General features: G+C 46.4%; 4 protein-coding genes across 8 annotated transcripts; 2 read left to right on the forward strand and 2 right to left on the reverse strand.

Annotated features, from left to right (window-relative positions):
• Positions 1-52: 52 nt before the first annotated feature.
• Positions 53-4,624, reverse strand: LOC100840681 (wall-associated receptor kinase 5). 2 transcript variants are annotated; one of them, XM_024463525.1, is made up of 4 exons: positions 2,687-4,624; positions 2,189-2,371; positions 899-2,097; positions 53-147 (listed from the first exon to the last, which is right to left on the reverse strand). In XM_024463525.1, the coding sequence occupies exons 1-3, from the start codon at positions 3,606-3,608 to the stop codon at positions 923-925; spliced, it is 2,280 nt and encodes a 759-aa protein (XP_024319293.1). In that variant the 5' UTR covers positions 3,609-4,624; the 3' UTR covers positions 53-147; positions 899-922. The 2 variants fall into 2 exon arrangements, with proteins under 2 accessions (XP_024319293.1, XP_010237018.2); XM_010238716.3 differs by lacking the exon at positions 53-147 and having other exon boundaries at positions 545-2,097; positions 2,687-4,623.
• On the forward strand, positions 3,506-10,766 carry LOC100840982 (putative disease resistance RPP13-like protein 3). Of its 4 annotated transcripts, none has more exons than XM_024463519.1 (5): positions 3,506-3,616; positions 4,891-6,435; positions 7,043-8,126; positions 8,331-10,320; positions 10,467-10,766. In XM_024463519.1, the coding sequence occupies exons 3-5, from the start codon at positions 7,291-7,293 to the stop codon at positions 10,494-10,496; spliced, it is 2,856 nt and encodes a 951-aa protein (XP_024319287.1). In that variant the 5' UTR covers positions 3,506-3,616; positions 4,891-6,435; positions 7,043-7,290; the 3' UTR covers positions 10,497-10,766. The 4 variants fall into 4 exon arrangements, with proteins under 4 accessions (XP_024319287.1, XP_024319285.1, XP_024319286.1 ...); XM_024463517.1 differs by lacking the exon at positions 3,506-3,616 and having other exon boundaries at positions 4,659-5,447; positions 6,200-6,435; XM_024463518.1 differs by lacking the exon at positions 3,506-3,616 and having other exon boundaries at positions 4,659-5,447; positions 6,206-6,435.
• A 1,656-nt stretch (positions 10,767-12,422) lies between these two features.
• Positions 12,423-14,125, forward strand: LOC100841285 (gibberellin 2-beta-dioxygenase 8). The gene has a single exon (XM_003579090.4). It carries the CDS (start codon positions 12,726-12,728, stop codon positions 13,749-13,751), a length of 1,026 nt encoding a protein of 341 aa, XP_003579138.1. The 5' UTR covers positions 12,423-12,725; the 3' UTR covers positions 13,752-14,125.
• Positions 14,126-18,220: 4,095 nt separating this feature from the next.
• Positions 18,221-20,099, reverse strand: LOC100841589 (protein kinase PINOID). Its single transcript, XM_010240557.3, has 2 exons — positions 19,351-20,099; positions 18,221-19,241 (listed from the first exon to the last, which is right to left on the reverse strand). Exons 1-2 carry the CDS (start codon positions 20,034-20,036, stop codon positions 18,503-18,505), a joined length of 1,425 nt encoding a protein of 474 aa, XP_010238859.1. The 5' UTR covers positions 20,037-20,099; the 3' UTR covers positions 18,221-18,502.
• Between the last annotated feature and the right edge of the window lie 1,613 nt (positions 20,100-21,712).

The raw sequence follows: 21,712 nt of genomic DNA on the forward strand, positions 1-21,712 counted from the left end.
ATCCAGCAGGTCATCGAACTGTTCCGCCAGCTCCGCGACTGTCTCCCCTATCCTGGGCGCCTGCCCGGCAAGTCACTGCCGCTGCTGACTTCGGTTGGCTCAGAGGAGCGAAGAAGGGTCGAGACCGGATTGATGGTATGCCTGCTGCTGCAGATGGGATTTCCATTAGCATTGTGGTAAATTCATCTCTGCTCATGTACTGCCCATTAATTTAGTCGTACCAATTGCTGCATTGTAATCTAGTATGTCTGCTAAATCTTCAGTAGAGTACTTGGGTTTGAGATTTTGAACAAGTTCATCGCTTGCCGGCATTAGGCAAGCAGTTGTTGGTCATACGTAGGCCATTTGGAAATGTGGAGAACATGCAAGAAAATTTATCAAACTGGTTGGCAGAATCATATCTGTTCTTTACATGAATCTTTCCCGATTTAGTGAGAAAAATCATACTCCCTCCGTCCCGAATTAACTGACGTGGATTTGTATAGTATACAAATCCACGTCAGTTAATTCGGGATGGAGGGAGTAGCATATTTTGCCTTTTATGGATTATTTTTGAGGGATTTTTTAGCGTCAGGAGTGAGGGACATGACTGAAATCCCACAATTGTTTCTATTTATACAGATTTATCACGACAAATGCAAATTCCCTGTTTTGGAAATTTGGAAATGATACGCATATCTCCTGCGTATTCTTGAAACGAAGAGTAAGTAAGAAATAATCAGTATTGATGTGTACATACTGCATGATAGTTGCAAATGCTTCTTACAAATAGGCATATAGCAAACTAACCAATATACATAAATAGTGTTACCGTGCAAGGTATACTAGTTTATTGGCTTATTGCAACAAGAAAGGTATACTAGTTTATCTCAAGAAGAAAGTAATTACTTGCTATTACCCTGATAAAATACAGATGCAGGTATCATCTTGCCTTGTGTACATCTATCACTAGTTTAGTTGTATCCATGCTATGGTGTTTCATCTGGTCTGAAGGGGCAAGCGTTGATGATCCTCCATAATCGTAATGTGCTCTGGTAGAATTTGATTTTGTGACTAGCTGCATCTGGATTCTCCTCAACATCTGTAGACGCTCTGCAACTTCCTTCATTGTTGGCCTCTCGTCTCTTCTTGGGCTCAGGCAATGCATGACGAGGTCAGCTACTTTCCAGAGCACTACCATCACTTCATCTTCTATTATCTCATAGTCAAGCATATTGCTGAGCTTGTTCTCGTGGAACAACGAGACAAAAGTATGAGATAGAGATTTCTTTCCATTAAAATCATCACTGTATATAGCCTTCTTTCTTGTCATTAGCTCCAGAAGGACAACCCCAAAACTGTAGACGTCACTTTTGTCAGTAAGGTGATGACTGACAAAAGTCTCAGGGTCAAGGTAGCCAAGAGTTCCTTGGATAAACATGATGAAATCATCTTTATCCAAGGACTTCAGTGCTGATGCTCCAAAATCTGCAACTTTTGCATTGTATTCATCATCCAATAGTATATTGAGTGATTTGACATCCCCATGCAGAATGGTGCGTGAAGTTGATGAATAAATATAAGCAAGAGCCTCTGCTGACTGCGTAGCGATCTTCAGTCGCAGATCCAAGGGGATTGGTGATCTGTGATCATTGCCATGAAGGAACTCAAAGAGGGTACCATTGGGTATGAACTCATACACCAACATCGGCACATCTACCTCCAAGCAGCAACCAAGTAACCTCACAATGTTCCTATGGTTAATTTGCGACAATATTATTATCTCATTTACAAATTCTTCTCTGCAGTCATTGTCAATAACTTTAGACTTCTTTATGGCAAGTTCTTTGTCGTCATCTAAAGTTCCTCTATAAACCATTCCATGACCACCACATCCAAGAACTCGATGATCACTGTAGTTATCTGTGGCTTTCCTTATCTCTTGCTCTGTAAGTAAAAGAACAGTGTCAACTTGCCTTGCTCTCATTTCATCATATAATTTCAGACCTCCATTCTGTTTGAAATACGCATCCTTCTCCTTAATGTGTTTTCTTCTTTGTAATTTCATAACTAACAAGCATGTTAGAGCCATGACCTTGACTGCAGAAATACTGAGGCCTGCAAAATTATTTTTCAAGATTATTCAGCTCATCCAAATCAGGAGACACATTAGAATCTTAGAGGACCAAAAGTAAACTTTCATCCTTACCTATTGCTACTCGTTCAGCTTGACGAAGCACTGTTTGACATCCATAATTTGTACCATCTGATCTTGTTCCTATCATGCAATTGCATCTATAGCCTCCTGGTAAGTTTTGGCACACTCCATTGTTGCATGGATATAATTGTTCATACTTAGGGTCCTGCTTACGCAGTTCACACTCATCGATGTCTGAGGAGCAATTAAATAGATTAACATGCATCACAATAAAAGAGACAAAACATGAACTATTATGTATATTACTACCTCCGATCCTAAATTATTGACGAAATATTACATGTATCTAGACGCTTTTTAAGAATAGATACGTCCATATTTGGACAAATTTGAGACAAGAATTTAGGATCAGAGGGAGTAATTACTAGGGAAGCCTAAGAAAAGTTAAGCAAGTAGCTGAAATATGTAGAATCAGCCTTCCAATAAAAAGTTGGAGCTTAAGGATCTCGTGACCCTTGTCTAGACAGCTAAATTTATTTGATATCTAACCTTGACAGCCTTTGGGAAGATAAGAATTCCCTTCATATCCTTCAGAACAGTTGCACAGGTACCCTCGGCCATTTCTTGCATTTACACAATAGCTGTTTGAACTGACACAAACATAGTTTTTTTGCGTCTTCTCACCCTCCTCCAGGCAGGAACCATTTCTGATGGCCCAGTCATGGACGACCGGGACGCCCCTCTTTGCCCTCTCATCGACAAAACCAAGGTGCGGGACAAGGTCCTGCCGCCTGAAGCTGTACCATCCAACCTCTGTGAGCATAGCATAGAAGCATGGATTGAATTTCCACACAGAACTCAGGTTGAGCAATGTCGTTGTGAAGTTGATGATGTTTGGCACGATGGTGGTCTCACAGCAGCCCATTCCGGTGCACGGCGCACCGTCAGACGTGCTGTTGAGGCCATGGCAGTAGGAGTAGCAGCCAGTCACATATGGGTTGGCATCACCATGAATAGACCCCCCGATGAGCCCCAGAGTGCTGCAGCCGATGACCGTGAAGCGGTTGCGTGTGGCCGAGGGGACGAATGGCGTGCCCTCCAGGCTGAACTCGCTGGATTTGTTATCTGGTGTGGTGGTGTTCGACGTGAAACAGCTGTAGCTGATGGGGCCGTAAATTCGCATCTCACCACTCACCAGGGAGATGTCGATGACCTCCCCCTGCATCAAAGGTCCACCAACCACAGGTCGTGGTGGTTCAAAGGTGTTGTTACATGTGACGCTGAAGTAGCGGCTTATGTTGGTTGCAGCGCAGCCATCGCCGATTCCGAAAGGGTAAGGGATGGACACATTGCCACACTTGTCGGGGCAGCCCGGCAACGATACATCATGTCCTGAGGTGGCAGCAGTTATTTCCATGACCATCACCGGGAAGATGATTAGTATGAGGAGGACTGATGCTAATTCTAGCATGGTTGCAGGTATGTTGGTTGGCTGGTTGCTTGCTTTTGTGCTTGCCACGGCACTATGTTCTAACCTGCTGCTAGCTCAATTCATGTGCACTCTCCACTCCTATAGTCCTATCTCTTTTTTTTTGGGGGGGACGGATCATGGGTTCTTAAGAAGTAGATGGAGCTCAGTTATTCGATTGCTCATTTTGACTAATCTAATATATGCTGATTGATTGGATATTGTTATATATGGATTGGAGATTTTCGCGATTGTTACTTAACTAGCTTAGATTAGATAATTATTAACCATGAGACCTTGACTTGAATTCTGTGTTGCACTACTAATGAAAGTTGGAAGGAGCTTTCTGTACTTGGAAATAGGATAGCTATAGAAGTAAGAATCATGTATAGAAACCAGAAGTTGGCTACTTGATTACACTTTTGGACAAGAAGCTTTTCCTGAAATCAAAAGGACACAGCTTCATGTCCTTGTTTCATAGGTTGAGACTTGAGAGTTGAGACTTCCATCTGCAATAACAAACTCTGATGATAGCTACAATCAATTAAAATCTTGGTAACTTAGACACCAAGAATTTGGAATAGTTGGTCGATTGTTTTGCTTCTAAGGTCATATGTTGATGATAATTAAGATTTTGTTCTTACTTCTTACACTGCAAGTTCCAGCTGATGAATATATAGCTAGTACGCTTACACCACGTGGGTGGCAGTGTGTCGTGTGAAGCATATCACACTCACATAAGTAATCGTCTGCTGGCAATTTCAGACACACAGAAGTAATCATCTTCTGGCAATCTCAGTCAAGTTTCGCTGTCCCGTTTGATGCCAGCGTCTTAGCCTGGCTAATCTGTTTGTTTAAACTGCTTTGATTTCTTCCCTGTAATAGGTGGCAGCAGGAGATTTATATGGTATTATATATCTGCCAAACTGGAATCTCTCCACAAGCTGGATCAATGGATCATGTGTTACGAATTATCTTAAGTATATAGGAGTATATTTGTAATGCCTTTTTTTTCTTGACCGGTTGTGTGAACTACAATTTACTGTCTCTAGCTCTCAAAGCTGTCGTTTTGGACAATAGTCTTTGGATGCAACAACTCTCTGATCGCTAATTTATGCAAATCCACGTCACTTATTTCGGGACGGAGGGAGTAGTATGCTTTAATTCATGTAGCTAATTCAACAAAATTTACATGCTATGAAAAGTACTCTTTGAGATGAATTTACGCATGTGATCTTCAGTTATATTGTTTTAGATATTCTAACAAATTAGTTTTGTTGCGAAGATGATGGGAACCTTTCCCTGATGGCGCAGTCTATATCGACGGGGATGCCCCTGTTTGCCCTCTCATTGACAAACGTGAGGTGTGTGACAAGGTCCTGCCGCCTGAAGCCGTACCATCCGACCTCTGCGAGCATAGCATAGAAGCATGAGTAAATTCCACACACTACTCTGGTTGATCAATACCGTCGTGAAGTTTTTGAGCTTTGGGGCAATAGTGTTTGATGTGAACCAGGTGTTTCTGAAGGGACCATAAATGTGCACCTCGCCGCTCTCCAGGGAGAAGTCAATGATCTCTCTTGCTTTCAACAGTTAACTAGGCAAGCATAGGCCGTGGTGGGTGGAAGGTGTCGTTGCAGGTGATGGTGAAGTAGTTAGGCATAGCTACTCAGGCTGGCCGCAGCACAGCCGGTGCCGATGCCAAGGGGATAAGGGATGGGCGTGTTGCCACACTTACTGGGGCAGCCTGGCGACGACACAGCACGTCCAATGGTGGCAGCAATTATCTCCATCACAGGGAAGATGGTGAGCATGAGGACTGTACTCCTTACATGGCTACAGGTAAGGGTGGTTACTTGCTGGTGCACATTTTGTTGCATCGATCATCTATAGTAAGATCATGACAGATAATAGGTTCTCCAGAAAGTATGTGTAGCTTAATTGATTGCAGAATTTTACTATTCTAATGCTCTTTGACTGGAGATTAGGACAGATCATGCGTTGGAGATTTCTACTATTGTTACTTAACTAGCTTAGCTTAGATCAGCATCAACCAAGGGACCTTGACTTGAATTTTGTGTTGCTGTACCACTGAAAGTTCTGGGATCCCTCTGCAACTGAAAAATGGATAAGTATAAAATCACAATCACAGAAACAAGTCTTTTTTTTTTTACAAACCAGGCTACCCCCACCTTCCATTAATTGCTCAACAGAAATACCAAGTTTTCTACAAGGATTAAAAGAGAATGGAAGGGAGGAAAGCTAGTTTGACACACTAGCAGGCCGCTGTTTATGCCCGCAATTGAAACATAAACTACAGGGCGAAAACATAAACTTCAGAAATCAGAAGTTGGCTAGTTGATTTATTTACACGTTTGGACTAAAAGCTTTTCTGAAACTGACAAGGACACAGCTTCCTGTCCTAGTTCCATAGGTCGAGATCTACCTGAGACTTCCCTCTGCAATAACAAACTCTGGTAGTGGTAGCTACAGTCGATTCAAAAGAATCTTGGTTATTAGACAGCATGAATTACGATCTTTGCTTGTAAGGTCAGAGGGTGATGCTAATTAAGGTTCTGTTCTTGTACTACAAGGTCCAGGTGATGACTGCATAGGTAGGCTGCATTGTGTTGCAGTGAGTACTCAATATCTGCACTGTGTTGCGGTGAATATCTTCTTCCTCAAGAGGATTCCATGCACTTAGCTATGGCTGAAGTTTCAACGTCATTTGGTTCACAACCATAGCATTGCTGACTAATATGCAGGAAAATCTTGAGTTGCCCAGCTGATCCCCACGACTGCTTGCAGAAATAAAAGACCCAGAACAAAGGTGTGTTATCGAAATCAGAATTTTTTGGTGAAATACATGTGTGTGATGTGTGTGTACAAATAAAGATATTAAAGTTTGGCCGACTTTATTTTAAAAGTAGCAACATTTTATGACACATAATTAGTATCATTAGGTCCTTTGGAAATATAGTTTCATAACATCCCGATTTGATGTCATATGTGTTGCTACTCATTTTAACAAAGTTGGTCAAATCTTAAAAAGTTTGACTTTGGACAAAACCTAAAAGTACACTTATTCATGGACGGAGGGAGTAAATATGAATGCTTAATGTCCACCTGGAAAAGTTTGTTGAGAAATATTTTTATTTGTACGTAGTCTACACAAACAGCTAGCAATCAGAGGTGTTCAATTAACAATTTGTGTGCATGAGTCCAAGAGCAGGTGGCTGACCGACCTCCAAGAGCACAGTAGGTACGGAATTAAGGCTTAATTAAGTTTGTGATATGCTTAATCAAAAAACGACACGACATGGACTCTAGACATACTATTCCTTTGGCTGACTAGACTATACATTTGTTTTAATCGAACAAAGTTGATATAAATATATAGGGAATCATCCTAACCAACTTCAACACTTTCCAAGCAGCTTCAACTCGATGCTTAGTCAAGAAAAGCAGGCCATTAAGTGTAACAAAATGCAGCAGGTGCTGGACTACTGTCTCCGGCCGGGGTGAAAGTGCCCAGAAGCAGCCCACCAAGTGCACACAGCCAACAGCCACCATTCTCATATCATATGATAGTCTTCTCTATGCTCTATCTTAGGACAACAAGCATCTCTTCGTGCCTTCACCACACCTAGCCATCCTGTAGAGTGCGAGAACCTTAGATTGAGCTATGGAGGTCGCAGCAGGGGCTATGAGCCCATTACTCCACAAGCTCGGTGAACTTCTTGTCGGTGAATTCAATTTGGAGAAACGAGTGAGGAAAGGCATCACATCTCTCGAGACAGAGCTGGCGCTGATTCACGCCACACTCCTCAAGGTGGCCGAGGTGCCGCCCGACCAGCTTGACATGGATGTCAAGGTATGGGCGGGCAAGGTGCGAGACCTCTCCTATGACATGGAGGATGCCGCCGACTCCTTCATGGTACGGGTGGAGGAGAGAAGTGACGGGGAGCAGCCGACCAACATGAAGAACAAAGTGAAGAACTTCCTCAAGAAGACAACAAAGCTGTTTGGTAAAGGCAAGGCTCTTCACCAAATCTCCGACGCCATCGAAGAAGCTCGTGACCTCGCTAAGGAGTTGACCGATCTGCGTAAAAGGTACAAGCTCGAGATGCATAGCACTGGTGTTCGTGCTAACATCGACCCTCGCCTGTTGGATATGTACAAAGATGTGACTGAGATTGTTGGCATCGAAGAGGGAAGGGATAAGTTGGTCCAGAGGCTAACGGCGGGTGATGAAGGGTCCGACCACCAAGTGAAAACAATCTCTATTGTTGGATTTGGTGGACTGGGCAAGACAACTCTTGCAAAAGCAGTGTATGATAGGATTAAGGTGAATTTTGACTGTGGAGCTTTTGTTTCAGTGTCTCGGAGCCCTGATATCAAGAAAGTTTTCAAGGACATTCTTTATCAACTTGATAAGGACAAGTTTCAAAACATTCATACCACAACAAGGGATGAAAAGCTGCTCATTGACGAACTCCATGAATTTCTCAATGACAAGAGGTACGTGTTCCAAGAGTCTTATCTTTCTTTCTTGAATATTCATAATGTATTTCAATAAAAATTCCTACAATTTGAGTGCGTGCTTGTGCATTTTAGCATCACACTATTTTTTTTCTGGTCTAAAAAAAATAGCATCACACTATTTGGTCTCCTTTTTTTTTCCTTGGAGAACGTAGCTCAACTATTCTGCCCAAATTGATACAGGTACCTTATCGTGATTGATGATATATGGGATCAAAAAACATGGGGGGTTATCAAGTGTGCTTTGTCAAGAAACGGTCTTGGCAGTCGAATAATAACAACAACCCGCAATATCAATGTCTCTGAAGCATGTTGCTCTAGTGATGCTGACACTGTTCATAGGATGAAACCTCTTTCAGATAAAGAATCCCAAATGCTCTTTTACAAAAGAATATTTCATAGTGAAACTGGATGTCCTCATGAGTTGCAAGAAATCTCCAAAGGTATCTTGAAGAAATGTGGGGGGGTACCGCTGGCCATCATTACTGTAGCCAGCCTCTTGTCTAGTGATGAGCAGATAAAGTCAAAGGATCACTGGTGTAATTTGATGAACTCTATCGGGCATGGACTTACTGAAGGTGCTCTTGTGGAGGATATGAAGAGAATATTGTCATTTAGCTATTATGATCTGCCTTCCCATCTGAAAACTTGTTTATTGTACTTGAGTATATTTCCTGAAGACTATGAAATTGAGAGAGAGAGACTGATTTGGAGGTGGATAGCTGAAGGTTTTATCCAATACAGAGAACGAGAAAAGAGCCTATTTGAGATTGGTGAGAGTTACTTTAATGAACTCGTAAACCGAAGCATGATCCAGCCGGTACATATCAACTGTGAGGACAAGGCACGTGCTTGCCGTGTGCATGATATGGTTCTTGATCTCATATGTTCATTCTCAAGCGAAGAAAACTTTGTTACTATATGGGAAGCGAAGGGGCGCCGAAGCATACATGATTCACTAAGGAAGGTTCGTAGGCTGTCCCTCCAAAACACTAGCATGGCAGAGCTCAGCAATCCTGAGCTTGGTACCACAAACATGTCACAAGTGAGGTCTTTTTCTCTTTTTATGAATGAAGATGTTAATCCAATGCCATCCCTTTCTCCGTTTCAAGTTTTACGGGTTTTGGATTTAGAAGGTTGTTATCTATTTGGAAAACAAGATAAGATTAATCTCAGGCATCTCGGAAGTTTAATACACCTGAGGTTTCTAGGACTAAAAGGCACCCGTGTCGGTGAGCATCAGATGGAAGTAGGCAGGTTACATTTTTTACAGACACTGGACATAAGATGTACATATATGGAAGAACTATCACCGAGTGTCTTTCGGCTAAGACAATTGGTGCGCCTATGCATTGATAGCTGCACAAAGGTGCTGGTCGGGTTAGGGAACCTGGTTTCCCTGGAGGAATTGGGCACTATGGACGTGAGGCATTTCTCTGATGATGATTTCAAAGAGTTGGGCAATCTGACTGAGTTGAGAGTGCTCTCTATTTCTTTTTCTGAAGAACAGAATGAGGAAAAGCATAAAGCATTGGCAGACTCCATAGGCAACATGCACAAATTGCAAAGTCTAGAGTTTGCAGGCACTACTGGCCGCATCGATTTCATCCCGGGAGCCTGGGTGCCTCCTCCAGGACTCTGTAAATTTACCACAGGATCCAAGAGGTTTTCGACGCTGCCGAAGTGGATCAATCCATCTTCGCTTCCCTTCCTGTCCTACCTATGGATACGCATGGATCAAGTGCGAGGGGAGCACATTCAGATCCTTGGGACTCTGCGTGCTCTTCGTTTCCTCTGCATACAGATAAAATCGGATGGGCTCATGGAAGAGCGAGCAGCCATCGAACGGGGGTTCATGGTGACAGCTTACCCACGCCTCAGAGAGTGCCGATTCTTGGGTTTCGTTTCGGTTCCATGTATGTTCCCAAGAGGAGCTATGCCAATGCTGCGATTGCTTGAGCTATGGCTCCGAACGCTTGATATCGGCAGCGACCTGGGCATGGGTCACCTTCCTTCCCTTGAGCAAGTCAGTGTTGGCCTTGTTTGCAAGGAAGCCAGCGTCGAGGAGGTGACGAAAGGGGAAACTGCTGTGAGGCTCGCAGCACAGGAGCATCCTAACCGCCCCACTCTTCATATCACAAGACACGATTTAGAACCGCTCGTCGAGGAAGAGGTATGTTCTTGAATCTTGATCGATCATGAAGTTTCAAAACCACAGGGCTGATCATGAAGTAGTCACTCTCTTTTTTTCTTGTTTTTTCTTTGCTTTTCGTCGATCCATAGCTAGCTCACTTGCAATATTTGTTTGATTATTATCAGCTCCAGAGGATGAATGGGACGAATGAATGATTGAACTAAGGCATCAGCAAGGAAGGAAGGGCAGGACTATCTTTATTCAAAGATCCTAATCAGTGCCTAGCAGCGGTCCGTCACCATCGGACAGCACCATTTGATTAGAAACAAAACATTGAGACGACTTGGTAACACTAGATTATTTGATCTGTGATGCCGACTGTAGAGCAAACTGCTTAGGCATGTACTGTAAAACAAAATTATACACAAACATTGTGCTAGTACTTCCTTTATTTTCAACTTATGGGTTGTTTTAGTTTTTTCTAATTTTCTGGAGAACATATCGTGCTGGGTTTTGATAGCCGGAGCTGGTTAATTAAGCGGTATATAATCTCTGGGTGAAAAACAGAGACGGCGAGGCTCGACCATCGCCCGTCTTCCCTATGGTTTCAGTCAAAAGCTTTACCCGGATGATTCACGAAGCATGCATTAGATATGTCAGCTCAATTTAGCTTCCAAACGTCATTACACAGAGACCACCACCATTATTACTTTAAAAAACTGCAAAGATATAAAAGTCTTAATATTATGGTCCAGCTCGGTAACTCCATTACAGGAATTGCTTGGCTTCCACCACTTTCAAATGCTACTCCGTACTCCTATCCTGACTTCTGGAGTAGATTCAAAAGAAGAGAGAATAGCTTAACCATCAAGGATGGGACTCGGTAGAAGCTGCAAAAATGTAATCCAAATGAGATAGTATCATAACTCAATCTTAGGCTGGTCACAGTGGAGAGTAACATAGAGTAGTAACATGTATATGTTACTAGTCTAAATTACCACCTCCATAATGAGTAGTAACATATATGTGGTGTCATGCATTGTTTCATTTATTAGTTTGTAGACTTATCTTGCTTTGATTTGTGTGATGTGATGGTAACATATCTAGTTACCAACTCCTTCTCTTTCTTCATTTAATACCATGTCATGTCACCAAAATGTCTAGTTGGCATCTTATGTTACTACCTAAATTACTCCCACTATGAGCAGCCTTACGCAAGAAAGTAGGGTGCGCAACCCGAGCGAAAAATATATTATTAATTCAGATGTGTTATATACTCTCTCTATTTCAAAATACACCTCATATAGATTTGTGCATTTGGACCAAGGCAGTTCTGGTTTCTAGTGCCTGACCACTCATATTGTGTTGATAATAAATGGATGTGAGTTGTTATTGGCTGAGTACGAGTACCAAGAAAAAAATGAGGTATATTATAGAACAAATGAGAAAAATCTATACACGTTGTGTTGTGGAATGTAGGAAGTATCCACTAACACAGTCAAGATAAAAGTAAATAACATTTTTAACTATTGCAGAGACAACAAAATCAAACATTCAAATGTATGCAAAATTCAATAGGCCTAACAAAGTTTTTTTTTCCTGTGGAATAACACGAGATACCATGTCCTTGCAGTAACAAATTCTTAGAAAGTTAACTGTATGCTAAAGCTTAAATCACTTAGAATTTCAAATGGCTCTTGAAAACAACTTTTTTTTCATCATTGCTGTTAATAGTAAGCCTCTTGGCGTCATTAAACAAAGTTGGAAATATCTTATTTTCAGAAGTAGATGTGATGGTTAGCAAGAGCATAACCAAGGTTAGGGAGAGAAAAATACAATCTCCCTTGATGCTGATGCAGTCCACAAGAATGCGAGCAGTGCCAATTATCGGATTTGCTAACTTTGCCAAGAACATTACACTCATCTCGTGCCTATCCTATTTGGCATGCTCTAACAACGCATCCATATTCCTGAACTTTAATTATATCCTATAACTAAGAGTATCTTACGGCTGCATTCCAATCACATGAACAACAATCTTTTTGCTAAATTTGCATTTGCATTTAGTATTTGCTTGGGAATATGGGGTATTCATTTAGGACCTTGGAAACATTCGTGGAAATAGTTAAAAATAATTTTTTTTATATATTAGCATATGGAGTGATAATTTACTCTTTACTTAATTGGCTGATCAAAGAAACTGTATTAGTAGCGACCACGTCTAGCAGCAGCAGGCAACGTCAACACTCTGCATCCTTCTCTGCCTCGGATCCGCCGCCGCCCAGCTCATCTCCGGCCTTTGGCAACGCCGGCGTTGCCGCCCCAACCCGCGAACTATCTCCCGTGGGCTAGGTCTGCCCCTCCCCTCCACCCTCGGCTCCCCGTCCACCGCGCCGAGCGGCGAAGCGAGCAGCTGAGGTCGGGATTGCCACCTGAGATTGTTGATGGAGCAGCGGCGGGCAGAATCACCAATTCCTGCTGATGGAGCAGCGGCGAGCAAGCTGGAGGAGCTGGAGCTGCCTACGCTGGACCTTGAGGAGGAGTCCGGTCTGACGGAGGCGCTGGCGGCGGCGTGCCGGGATCTGGGCGTCTTCCGGCTGGCCAACCACGGCATCCCGGCAGACCTCTCAGACCGCTTATTCAGTCTCACCCGCCATCTCCTGGAGGAGCCGGACGCGGAGAAGAAGGCCAAGCTCCCGGGCTACTTCTCGGGCACGCCCGCGCTCTCGCTCCGCGTCAAGGAGCTCAACTGGGTCGAGGGATTCCACGTCGCCCCCGCCGCCGCTGACGCCGATCCTGATCCCACCGCCGCGGACGACGACATCGGCGGCGAGTTCGGCTCGTTCAGGGAGGTGACGGCGGAGTACGTGTCCCGCATGGCGCGGATCGCACGCAAGCTGTTCGACGCAATGGACCTAGGCCTGGACGCGTCCCAGAGGGCATCCTACCTTGCCGAGCACGACGGCACCTTCCGCGCGTACCGCTACCCGGCGTGCCCCGCCGGCGGCCACATCGGGATGGAGGCGCACACGGACAGCTCCGTGCTGTCCATCCTGAACCAGCAGGACCTGCAGGAGAGCAGCCTGCAGGTGCTGCTGCGGCCGCAGGGAACGTGGCGCAGCGTGCAGCCCGTGGAGGGGACGCTGGTGGTGAACATCGGCGACATGATGCAGGCCATCACCGGCGACGCGTACCGGAGCGTGGAGCACAGGGTGGTGCCGCTGCCGGACACCGACCGGATGTCGCTCTGCTACTTTGCGTTCCCGCAGGACGACGCCGTCATTTCTGGTTGTGGTGAGGATGATGGGGAGAAGGGAAGCTGTTATAGGCCATTCAGCTACAGGGAGTTCCGGGAGCAGGTGCAGGCTGATATCAAGGCCACCGGCGCCAAGGTCGGGCTCGCCCGCTTCCGCCGTGGAGCCTCGGCACCTGAATTGGCGTCGGCAATTGGAACTGAAGCCGGCCTTTGAATCGACAGGAGGTTTCTCTTCCGTCCTGCAGTGGAACCTCCCTGGCTGTCCAACCCGGAACATCGATGGATTACAACTTTTTGGAGGAAGTTCCTCTTTTGATTTATTTATTTATTTATTTTGGGGGGGGGGAGGGGTGGAGAAAGTTTCTCTTCCGTCCGCAGCATCGCCATTGCCATTGTGGAGCAGCTCATACTTGTGTACCTGTCGTGTGAGATGTGGCCGACTGAGATGTGTATGGTACTATCTACCAAACCTGAATTTCTCCACAAGCTGGATCGGTGGATCATGTGTATGAATTACTGTAAGCTTGTAGCATTTTCAAGCCTTATTAAACCGAGCTTAAACTTATTCTTAATGTGTGTTTGACTGACTGTTGATTGTTTACTCACTTGAGCTAGGGTTGGTCTGAAGTTCGAACTATAGTGCTCTAGGAGCTGTTGTTTTGGAAAATAAACTCTACATGCAATTTTGATCACTGATGTAATACTTTAACCTATGTACTGAATCCAACAAAATTATATGTTATGAAACTACCCTTAGAGATGAATTTATACACATGATTTTCATCAAGGACAGCGACATGGTCGTTGTCTCCGTGAAGCCGCAGATTGGTAAGTAGCAGCATCCAATCCCCAGATGAATTTCTCACTGCAGGCGGTTAAAGGCTTCAGAGGACATTATGTGATGCTTTGCCTTAAAATCACAGTGAAGCAGGTTCTAGTCGAGCTGAAGCCCTTGCTGTCGGAAGAAAAGCTTCGGGTGTCCATTGCTTGCTGTTATCAAGACGAAAGATGTGCAGGTCAGATACTCAATTTGATTTTCTAAACTCATGACTTATTCTGAGTTTTTCTTCCTGGCAGAGATTTTATATTACTGGGTAATGTTTTAGTAAATGTTGGTATTATAACTGAACACTTGCATACTATTTTAGCATGATTGGAGTTCTCAAGCTTTTTTGCTCCATGGCGAGGGAGTTTGGGTTGCTGATGTTAGTGATGTGGTTCGGCAGAGACGGCTGAAGCAAAAGCTCAATTGGCCCCCTGCCAATAGAATTGGCAGAAATGACCCCCTCCAGAATGAAATGGCAAAAATGGCCAGGCGGAAGGCCCGAAATATGCCACGTAGCACTTCGTGCGAATGGAATTGGAGAAAAGTTCTTAACTCCAATTGTGTTGGAGGAAGGGCCTTCCGCCAATGCATGGACACTTTAGGGCAGCCGGGCCCATCCGATTGATTTTCTTTTTCGTTTTCTTCTTATACTTACTCGTTCTGATATTTTTAAAATTTATTTGAAGATCCAAACGAACTCTGATATTTATAAAATTTTGAGGATAAGTTTAAAATGTTATTATCCACCTACGGTAAAATTTTAAATTATTTTGGAGCAATTTCGAAATTCTGGTATTTATTTGAATTCAAATCTTTTTTAATTCAAAATTGCTCCAAAATAATAATAAAAAATACTGCAGGTGGGTAACACCATTCTAAACTTACCTTCAAAATTTCATAAAGATCGAGTTCATTTGATCTTCAAATAAATTTACAAATATCAAAACAAATCAGTATAAAAAAACGAAAAGTAGAACAATCGTGCGGGCCCGTTTGCCCTAAACTGCCCATGCATAGGTTTTACGCCAATGCAATTGAAAATAAGGCCCTTCCTCCAATGCAATTGGATTTAAGTATTTTCCTCCAATGCCATTGACAAAAATATGACGTGGCGTCTTCTGGGCTTTCCTTCAGGTCATTTTTGGCATTTCGTTTGGAAGAGGGTCATTTCTAGCATTTCCGTTTGTAAGAGGGCCAATGGTGCAAAAATTTCAAGATGGCTGCTAGCCTGCTACTGAGAACTATGACAAGCATGTTTGAAGTTTATTCAGCGCAATTGGAAAAGTTTGGACAGCTGAAGAGAAATATTTTGATACGATAACTGTCTCGAGGTATGTAGCCGATTTTATTAAAAAACTTGTGTGGAAGATTGTTTAACTGCATATAATGTGGTGGTCATTTCGAATTTCGAGAATGGGCATAAATTTCCATTTTATTTGGATTCAGTGGTAGTAGTCGAGCCTAGATAGATTGGGAGTATGACTCGTTGGAACTTATTGCAGCAGCGGGGAGATCCATGTGAGACGCTGTATGTAGATTGGGCCCGGTTTTGAATTAATGGCCCCGTTAGTGCTTCCGTCTTTTGGGCTCGAACTGCAATTGGGTTACCTAGAGAGGCTAGAGTGACCAAGCATCCTCCTACATGGGCCTGTTTGGTTTCCAGCAGCCGGGGAAGCTATTGCTGCATGGTTCTGTCGGAAAAAAAAATTACTTAGCCAAGCAAAAGTTCTTGGTCAGCTTTTAGCTAGCTCAGAGATTCGAGGCAATGGCACATTCCACCGATTTAGCTAGCTATACCTCAGAAGAGATCTCGTTATAAGATGTTTTAGCTAGCTATACCTTATAAGATCTCTTCTGAGATTCTCTCTTCCGTATTATAAATATGTGTCTATTTAGCTAGCTATACCTCAGAAGAGATCTCCTCACCTGGGGATTAGCACAGTAAACACGAACTGACTAGTACTAGTTGGCGATAACACGCGCGCTGTCCCCATTGCCCCTTGGGCCGGTACTACCCCCTGCCCCCGTAGCTTCTAGCTCTAGCCTAGCTTCCTGCCATGGAACTGCAAATTCAATGCAGGAGTACACAGATGGGCATTGCATCAATGCGGCCCCAAGAGAGGAAACGACAGGGCCAGGCCAGACCATGCCAGGCCGGGCAGCTTTCTCTCTCGGGTCGATGGATGTGACCGGGACGGCCATGTGTGGCAGCTCGTGGAGGCGGACGTGCGTACACAAGTTTGCCCTTCTCTGCTTTGTTTCTGTGCTGTACCAGCTGCATCCCTAAGACGCGTAGGCCTGTCAGGCAGAAGCAGAGCGAGAGCGTAGCCCGTTGCGCTGCATGGGGGTGCTGCTCGGGTCGGGCTTCTTCTTCCCCGGCTCCCAGCATGGTGAAAGTTGCGCAGAAGCTACTAATAAAAGGTATCAATGGCACTACGCACATGACATCACAGGAGACCCCATGCTGGTCAATTTCCTGATTCTTCAGCGATAAGAGATTTTTAAGAATTAGATACAAACATGCATCGGATAAATTCGAGTCAAGAATTTAACATCGGAGGGAGTAAAAACAGAGAGAGAACTATACATGGATTAGCAGAAAATTAATACTTCCCTCTGTCCAACAAAAGACGTCTCGAATTTGTCAAAATTTATATGTATCTAAACATGACTCAGTGTATATAGATACATTTAACTTTAAATTTAGTGAGAATTGAGACATCTTTTGTCCAACGTACCATCATCGCCGGTTATGTACCGTGCGTGCTCACAGATAGACGATCTATCTCTATCTATCTCCACGTTTTTGGAACGAACGCGCGCGTGCCTGCGCAAGGCTGCTGTACGTGCTGTGCGTCCCAACCGGACCAGCTTGTGCTGTTGCTGCAATGGTCAGCTCTCTGTCGATCGGCACACTGCTCTGCTCTCCCCTGTCATCACATTTTATAATCTTACACCGCGTCGCATCTCTCTCTCTCGTTTTCTACTCAGACAGCACCCTCTTGGCCTCGTCTTCGCAGCAATTAACCAACAGCAAACAAACAAACCACGTCTATCTTCTCTGCGCCCTTCCATACGAGGAACAGTGACTCTGAGGAAAAAGGAAGACCGAGAAAGAGAGAGTTTTTCAGGTTTTTTCCTGGCCCGACGAGGGTTTCCTGCTAAATTCTTTGTGGAAGCTCCTGCCGGATTAAGCTCAGCAGGTTGTGTCCGGATATTATAATTAAGCTCGATCTGCTCTGCAGTAAACTAGGACTCCTGCCTAAACTGACCAAGCAGCGGCCATTGATTTTGCTGCGGACTGTCACGCCACTCCCCGGCAAACCCCAAACCACTCCGCAAACCACCTTAGGCCACGTCACGTCTAAGACAAAAAAACAAGCTCGATGAGAGGACACAGACGACGTACGCAAGAGACAGGGTCAACGAGCCATTGATGGAAAACGTAGTACCACAGGCCCGTTGTGAAACGGACACCTCCAAAACACCGGCATGTGACTCACGTCTCTAGCGATTTTAGTCTAGTCGTAGCTTACTTCTTTACACAACACACAAACACTCTATTTCATCCTTAATCAGTTCGGTGTCAGAATTAACCTTTCAGCGCACAAACGTTTTTCCTTAACCACCATACGCTCTACACGGGCATGTTTGCACATGGGCAGTGGTCAAAGACGGCTCTACCGATCGACCAGTACTAGTCAAAACTGCAAGAGTCAACCTTCCTGGCAAGTCAATATCGATCTCACAACAACTCTAGCTAATTTTTCCATGCCAAATAGTTTTGGCATCAAGGACGTACTCCTGCTAGCTACTAGCACATGCCAACAGTTGAACTCGATTTTAGATTAGATCGATTAGCAAGCTAGTACAAGGGTACGCGGAGTACCTAATTTTGGACGTACTGGTAGCACCAGTTGATTATACGATTACAACGGCTAGTGCGAGCTTAGGTCACTGAATGCCTGCATGCACACGCTAGCTGAGCTACACTAAATAGAGCTACTAGGAGTAGTAAGTAATTAGTGATTGCGGCAGGGTAATTAACAGCACTATAGATGGGTTAACCGTAGAGTAATTACGGCGTTCGTTTCTCTCTCTCTCTCTGTCTCTCTACGGCTGCCGCTCGTCGATCCGGCTCAGAAGAGGTCGAAGCGGCCGGGCTCCGGCCGCGGCGGCGCCTTGCACGACTGCGACCGCCGCACCGGGCCGCCGCCGGGGACGCTGGGAACCAGGGGCGGGCGCGCGGACCGGAGCAGCGCGAAGTTGACCCCCCTGAAGAACCGGTGCGCCTTGACGTCGGCGGCGCCCCGCCGCGCCCCGAGCCTCGCCGCGGGGTCCTTGGCCAGCAGCCGCGCGATGAGGTCCCTCGCGTCCGCCATGGCGGCGTCCATGGCTCCGCCGCAGAGGGAGCCGGAGGGAGGGAAGGCGAGGGGGGCGGAGACGACGTTGCGGAGGGTGGCCTCGTTGTCGGCGCCGGCGAAGGGGGTGCGGCCGTGGAGGAGCTCGTAGAGGAGCACGCCCAAGGCCCACCAGTCGACGGCGGCGCCATGGGTACCCCCGGAGGCCACTTCTGGCGCCACGTACTCGTGCGTCCCCACCAGCGACCTCGACCTCGCCGCCACCGGCTCCGCCACCACCATCCTCGGCTCTCGCTTCTTCCGCCGCCGCCGCGGGAAGCAGCTGGTCGCCGGCTGCTCGTCCTCATCGTCATCGAGGACGAAGGGCGATGAGGAGGACTGCAGCGAGAGGTCGAAGTCGGTGAGCATGACGTGGCCGTCGGCCCGGATGAGCACGTTCTCCGGCTTGAGGTCCCGGTACACGATCCCCATCATGTGCAGGTACTCCAGCGCCGCCAACACCTCCGCCGCGTAGAACCTGCAACGCACGCACGAAAGGTGTTCGACACGATGTCACCACCCCGCCCGCAAACCTCCGAATCCATCCATGGCGAGCACAACTAGCAAAGTTTCGGGTGATTAATTACCGGGCGGAGGGGAGGGGGAGGCGGCGGCGGCGGAGGAGGAGGGAGTGGAGGTCGCCGCCGGGGCAGAACTCGGTGACGGCACAGGAGAGGTGCGGCGCGGCGTCGAAGTCGGCGAAGAGGGTCGGGAGGAACGGGTGGTCCAGCCGCCGCAGGATGCGCCGCTCCCGCTCGGGTTTCTTCTTCCCCGCCAGCCGCCGCCGGTCCACCACCTTCATCGCGTACACGCACGGCGGGCTCGAGCTCGAGGTCCCGCCGTGGGGGAGGAGGAGGCGGCAGAGGTAGACGGTGCCGATGTCGCCGCCGCCCACGCGCCGGACCAGCTTGAAGTCTGCCGGACCGAGCGGGGATTTCAGGGAGGCCGCGCGGATGGCGGCCCAGGCTGGGTCGGACGAGCGGTGCGGGCGGGCCGGTGACGCGAGGGAGGCGGAAGGGGAGCTGGAGAAGGAGAGGCGGGAGAGGCAGCTGGAGCAGCGCGCCAGGCTGCGGCCGCTGCTGCTGCTGCTGCCGGAGCTCAGGCTCGAGTTCGGCGCTCCCCCCGCCGCCGTCGTTGAAGAAGAAGACGCTGTCTCCGCGTCCGACAACGACTCCTCCGCCGCCACGGCCACCACCGGCGGCGACAACCCTAGCATCCCCTCCTCCCTCGCCGGCTGCGGCGGCGGCTTCCCGAGACCCGAAGCGGCCACCATCGACAATAATACCAGGTGAGGTTTCTCTGCCTCGTAGAGCCCACCAAAAGCTTCTTCTTCTCGGCCTGCTCTGCTTTTTGGACGCTCGCCTGGGCTCCCTCCGGGCGTTTTATACCAACGGCTTGAGAGAGAGACGCCTGGGAACAAAAGCACGCGAGCTGCCCCCACGCTAGCTCGCTGACAACGCGGGCCCGCAAGACATATCTAGCCTGGGCGCCTGGCACGTCCACGTGGCAGGTCACAGGGGATCCGAGTAGGCCCGTGAGCCTGCCACGGCTGCCCGCGTATATATAGGGGTAGATCCGTCATTTCGCAGCGCCGCAAGCTACTGTACTCGTCTTTGGTAAACAGAAAAAAAGCTACTGTACCCGGTTTTTTCAAGTTTTACTGCGCACGCAGTAACTGGAGTTTGAACTGGGCAGAGGTCAATGCGGGATCCGCCACGTGGAGCGCGACAGCCAACAACCGGACAACGGGGCGGAGGTGTCTCTGCCGGACTCCCATTGTGAATTTTTTGCAACTGGCTCAAGCTTTCGTTAAAAATGGAAAAATTATTGACAAAAATAGTCTGGCGGAACAAAGCGACACGTGGCTTTTCTTTCAATGGTATTGGCGGAATGCACTGTAAACATAGTGTAGCAGTGTTTTGTGTATTTAGCTATATGTGCTAGGAAGCGCTTCTGCCTCCTTCCACCATTTCCAAATGGCCATGCTTTTCGTCAAGCGATTTTTGCCAGGCCAAAACGTCCGCAGGAGGCCAATTGAGCAAAGAAACAGCTCCGTGCCCAAACGGTGGATAAGATGGACGTATACGTGTTCTTGGAGCTTTCGTGGCTCGTCCGGCCGTCGACAAGATATATAGATAGATCTAGGACGGTGACATTGTCTTCTGGTACAACCCTGTTGCAGATGAGGGATTGAATTAATTAACTTGGACTACCTTTTGCTTACTTTGCACACCCCTCAGGCATGCGAGAGTCGGACATGTATTATCGGAATGCTTTGTGGTGTCGACCTCTGGCCAATTATTGGTTGCCAAAGCACTGTAAGGGTGAAAATTAGCGGCGAAAAGAAGTTGGTGAATAGCTGACAGGCAAACCGTTTTCTAATTAAGCTACTCCTATCTCTAACCTAAGTGCATTTCCTATCATTATTTGTTCACCTAAACTCGTCAATTTCTAGATCACTTCTCTACCTTGAAGGCAGATAAAAGACCGTTTTTTCGTCATCTTCGTATCTTTTTACTCTTACCGTTCATATAAGTGTCTATATACGTGTGTATCCAGACAAATTAAGTTGCGTACTTAATATGGAATAGATGAAGTACATGGGTATAGATATTGACCATGTGCTAGCTAGTGTATAAACAACAAGTGTGTGCATACAGAAGCAAAGTGTGCAGTTAAACCCGCACTAATTATCGGTGTTTTGACGATCGAGCCAGGGTAGCTTGTAGCATACGTAACCGGATATGGAAGCGGTTATTTGCATCGACCGGTACTCATGTCGGCGAGCTTTAGCAAAGCTAGGCAAATAATGTCAACATTCATGACACGGCAGTAATAATTAAGTATTAATCCCCGGTTACCTAAACTCCAAGCCACCATTATCGTTGATTCGTCAATGTGTGCATAGAGCTAACTGGTACTAGCATCTGTACACGACTCCAGGTACGG

Source organism: Brachypodium distachyon, chromosome 4 (assembly GCF_000005505.3).
Source record: "Brachypodium distachyon strain Bd21 chromosome 4, Brachypodium_distachyon_v3.0, whole genome shotgun sequence".
Lineage (NCBI taxonomy): Eukaryota > Viridiplantae > Streptophyta > Magnoliopsida > Poales > Poaceae > Brachypodium > Brachypodium distachyon.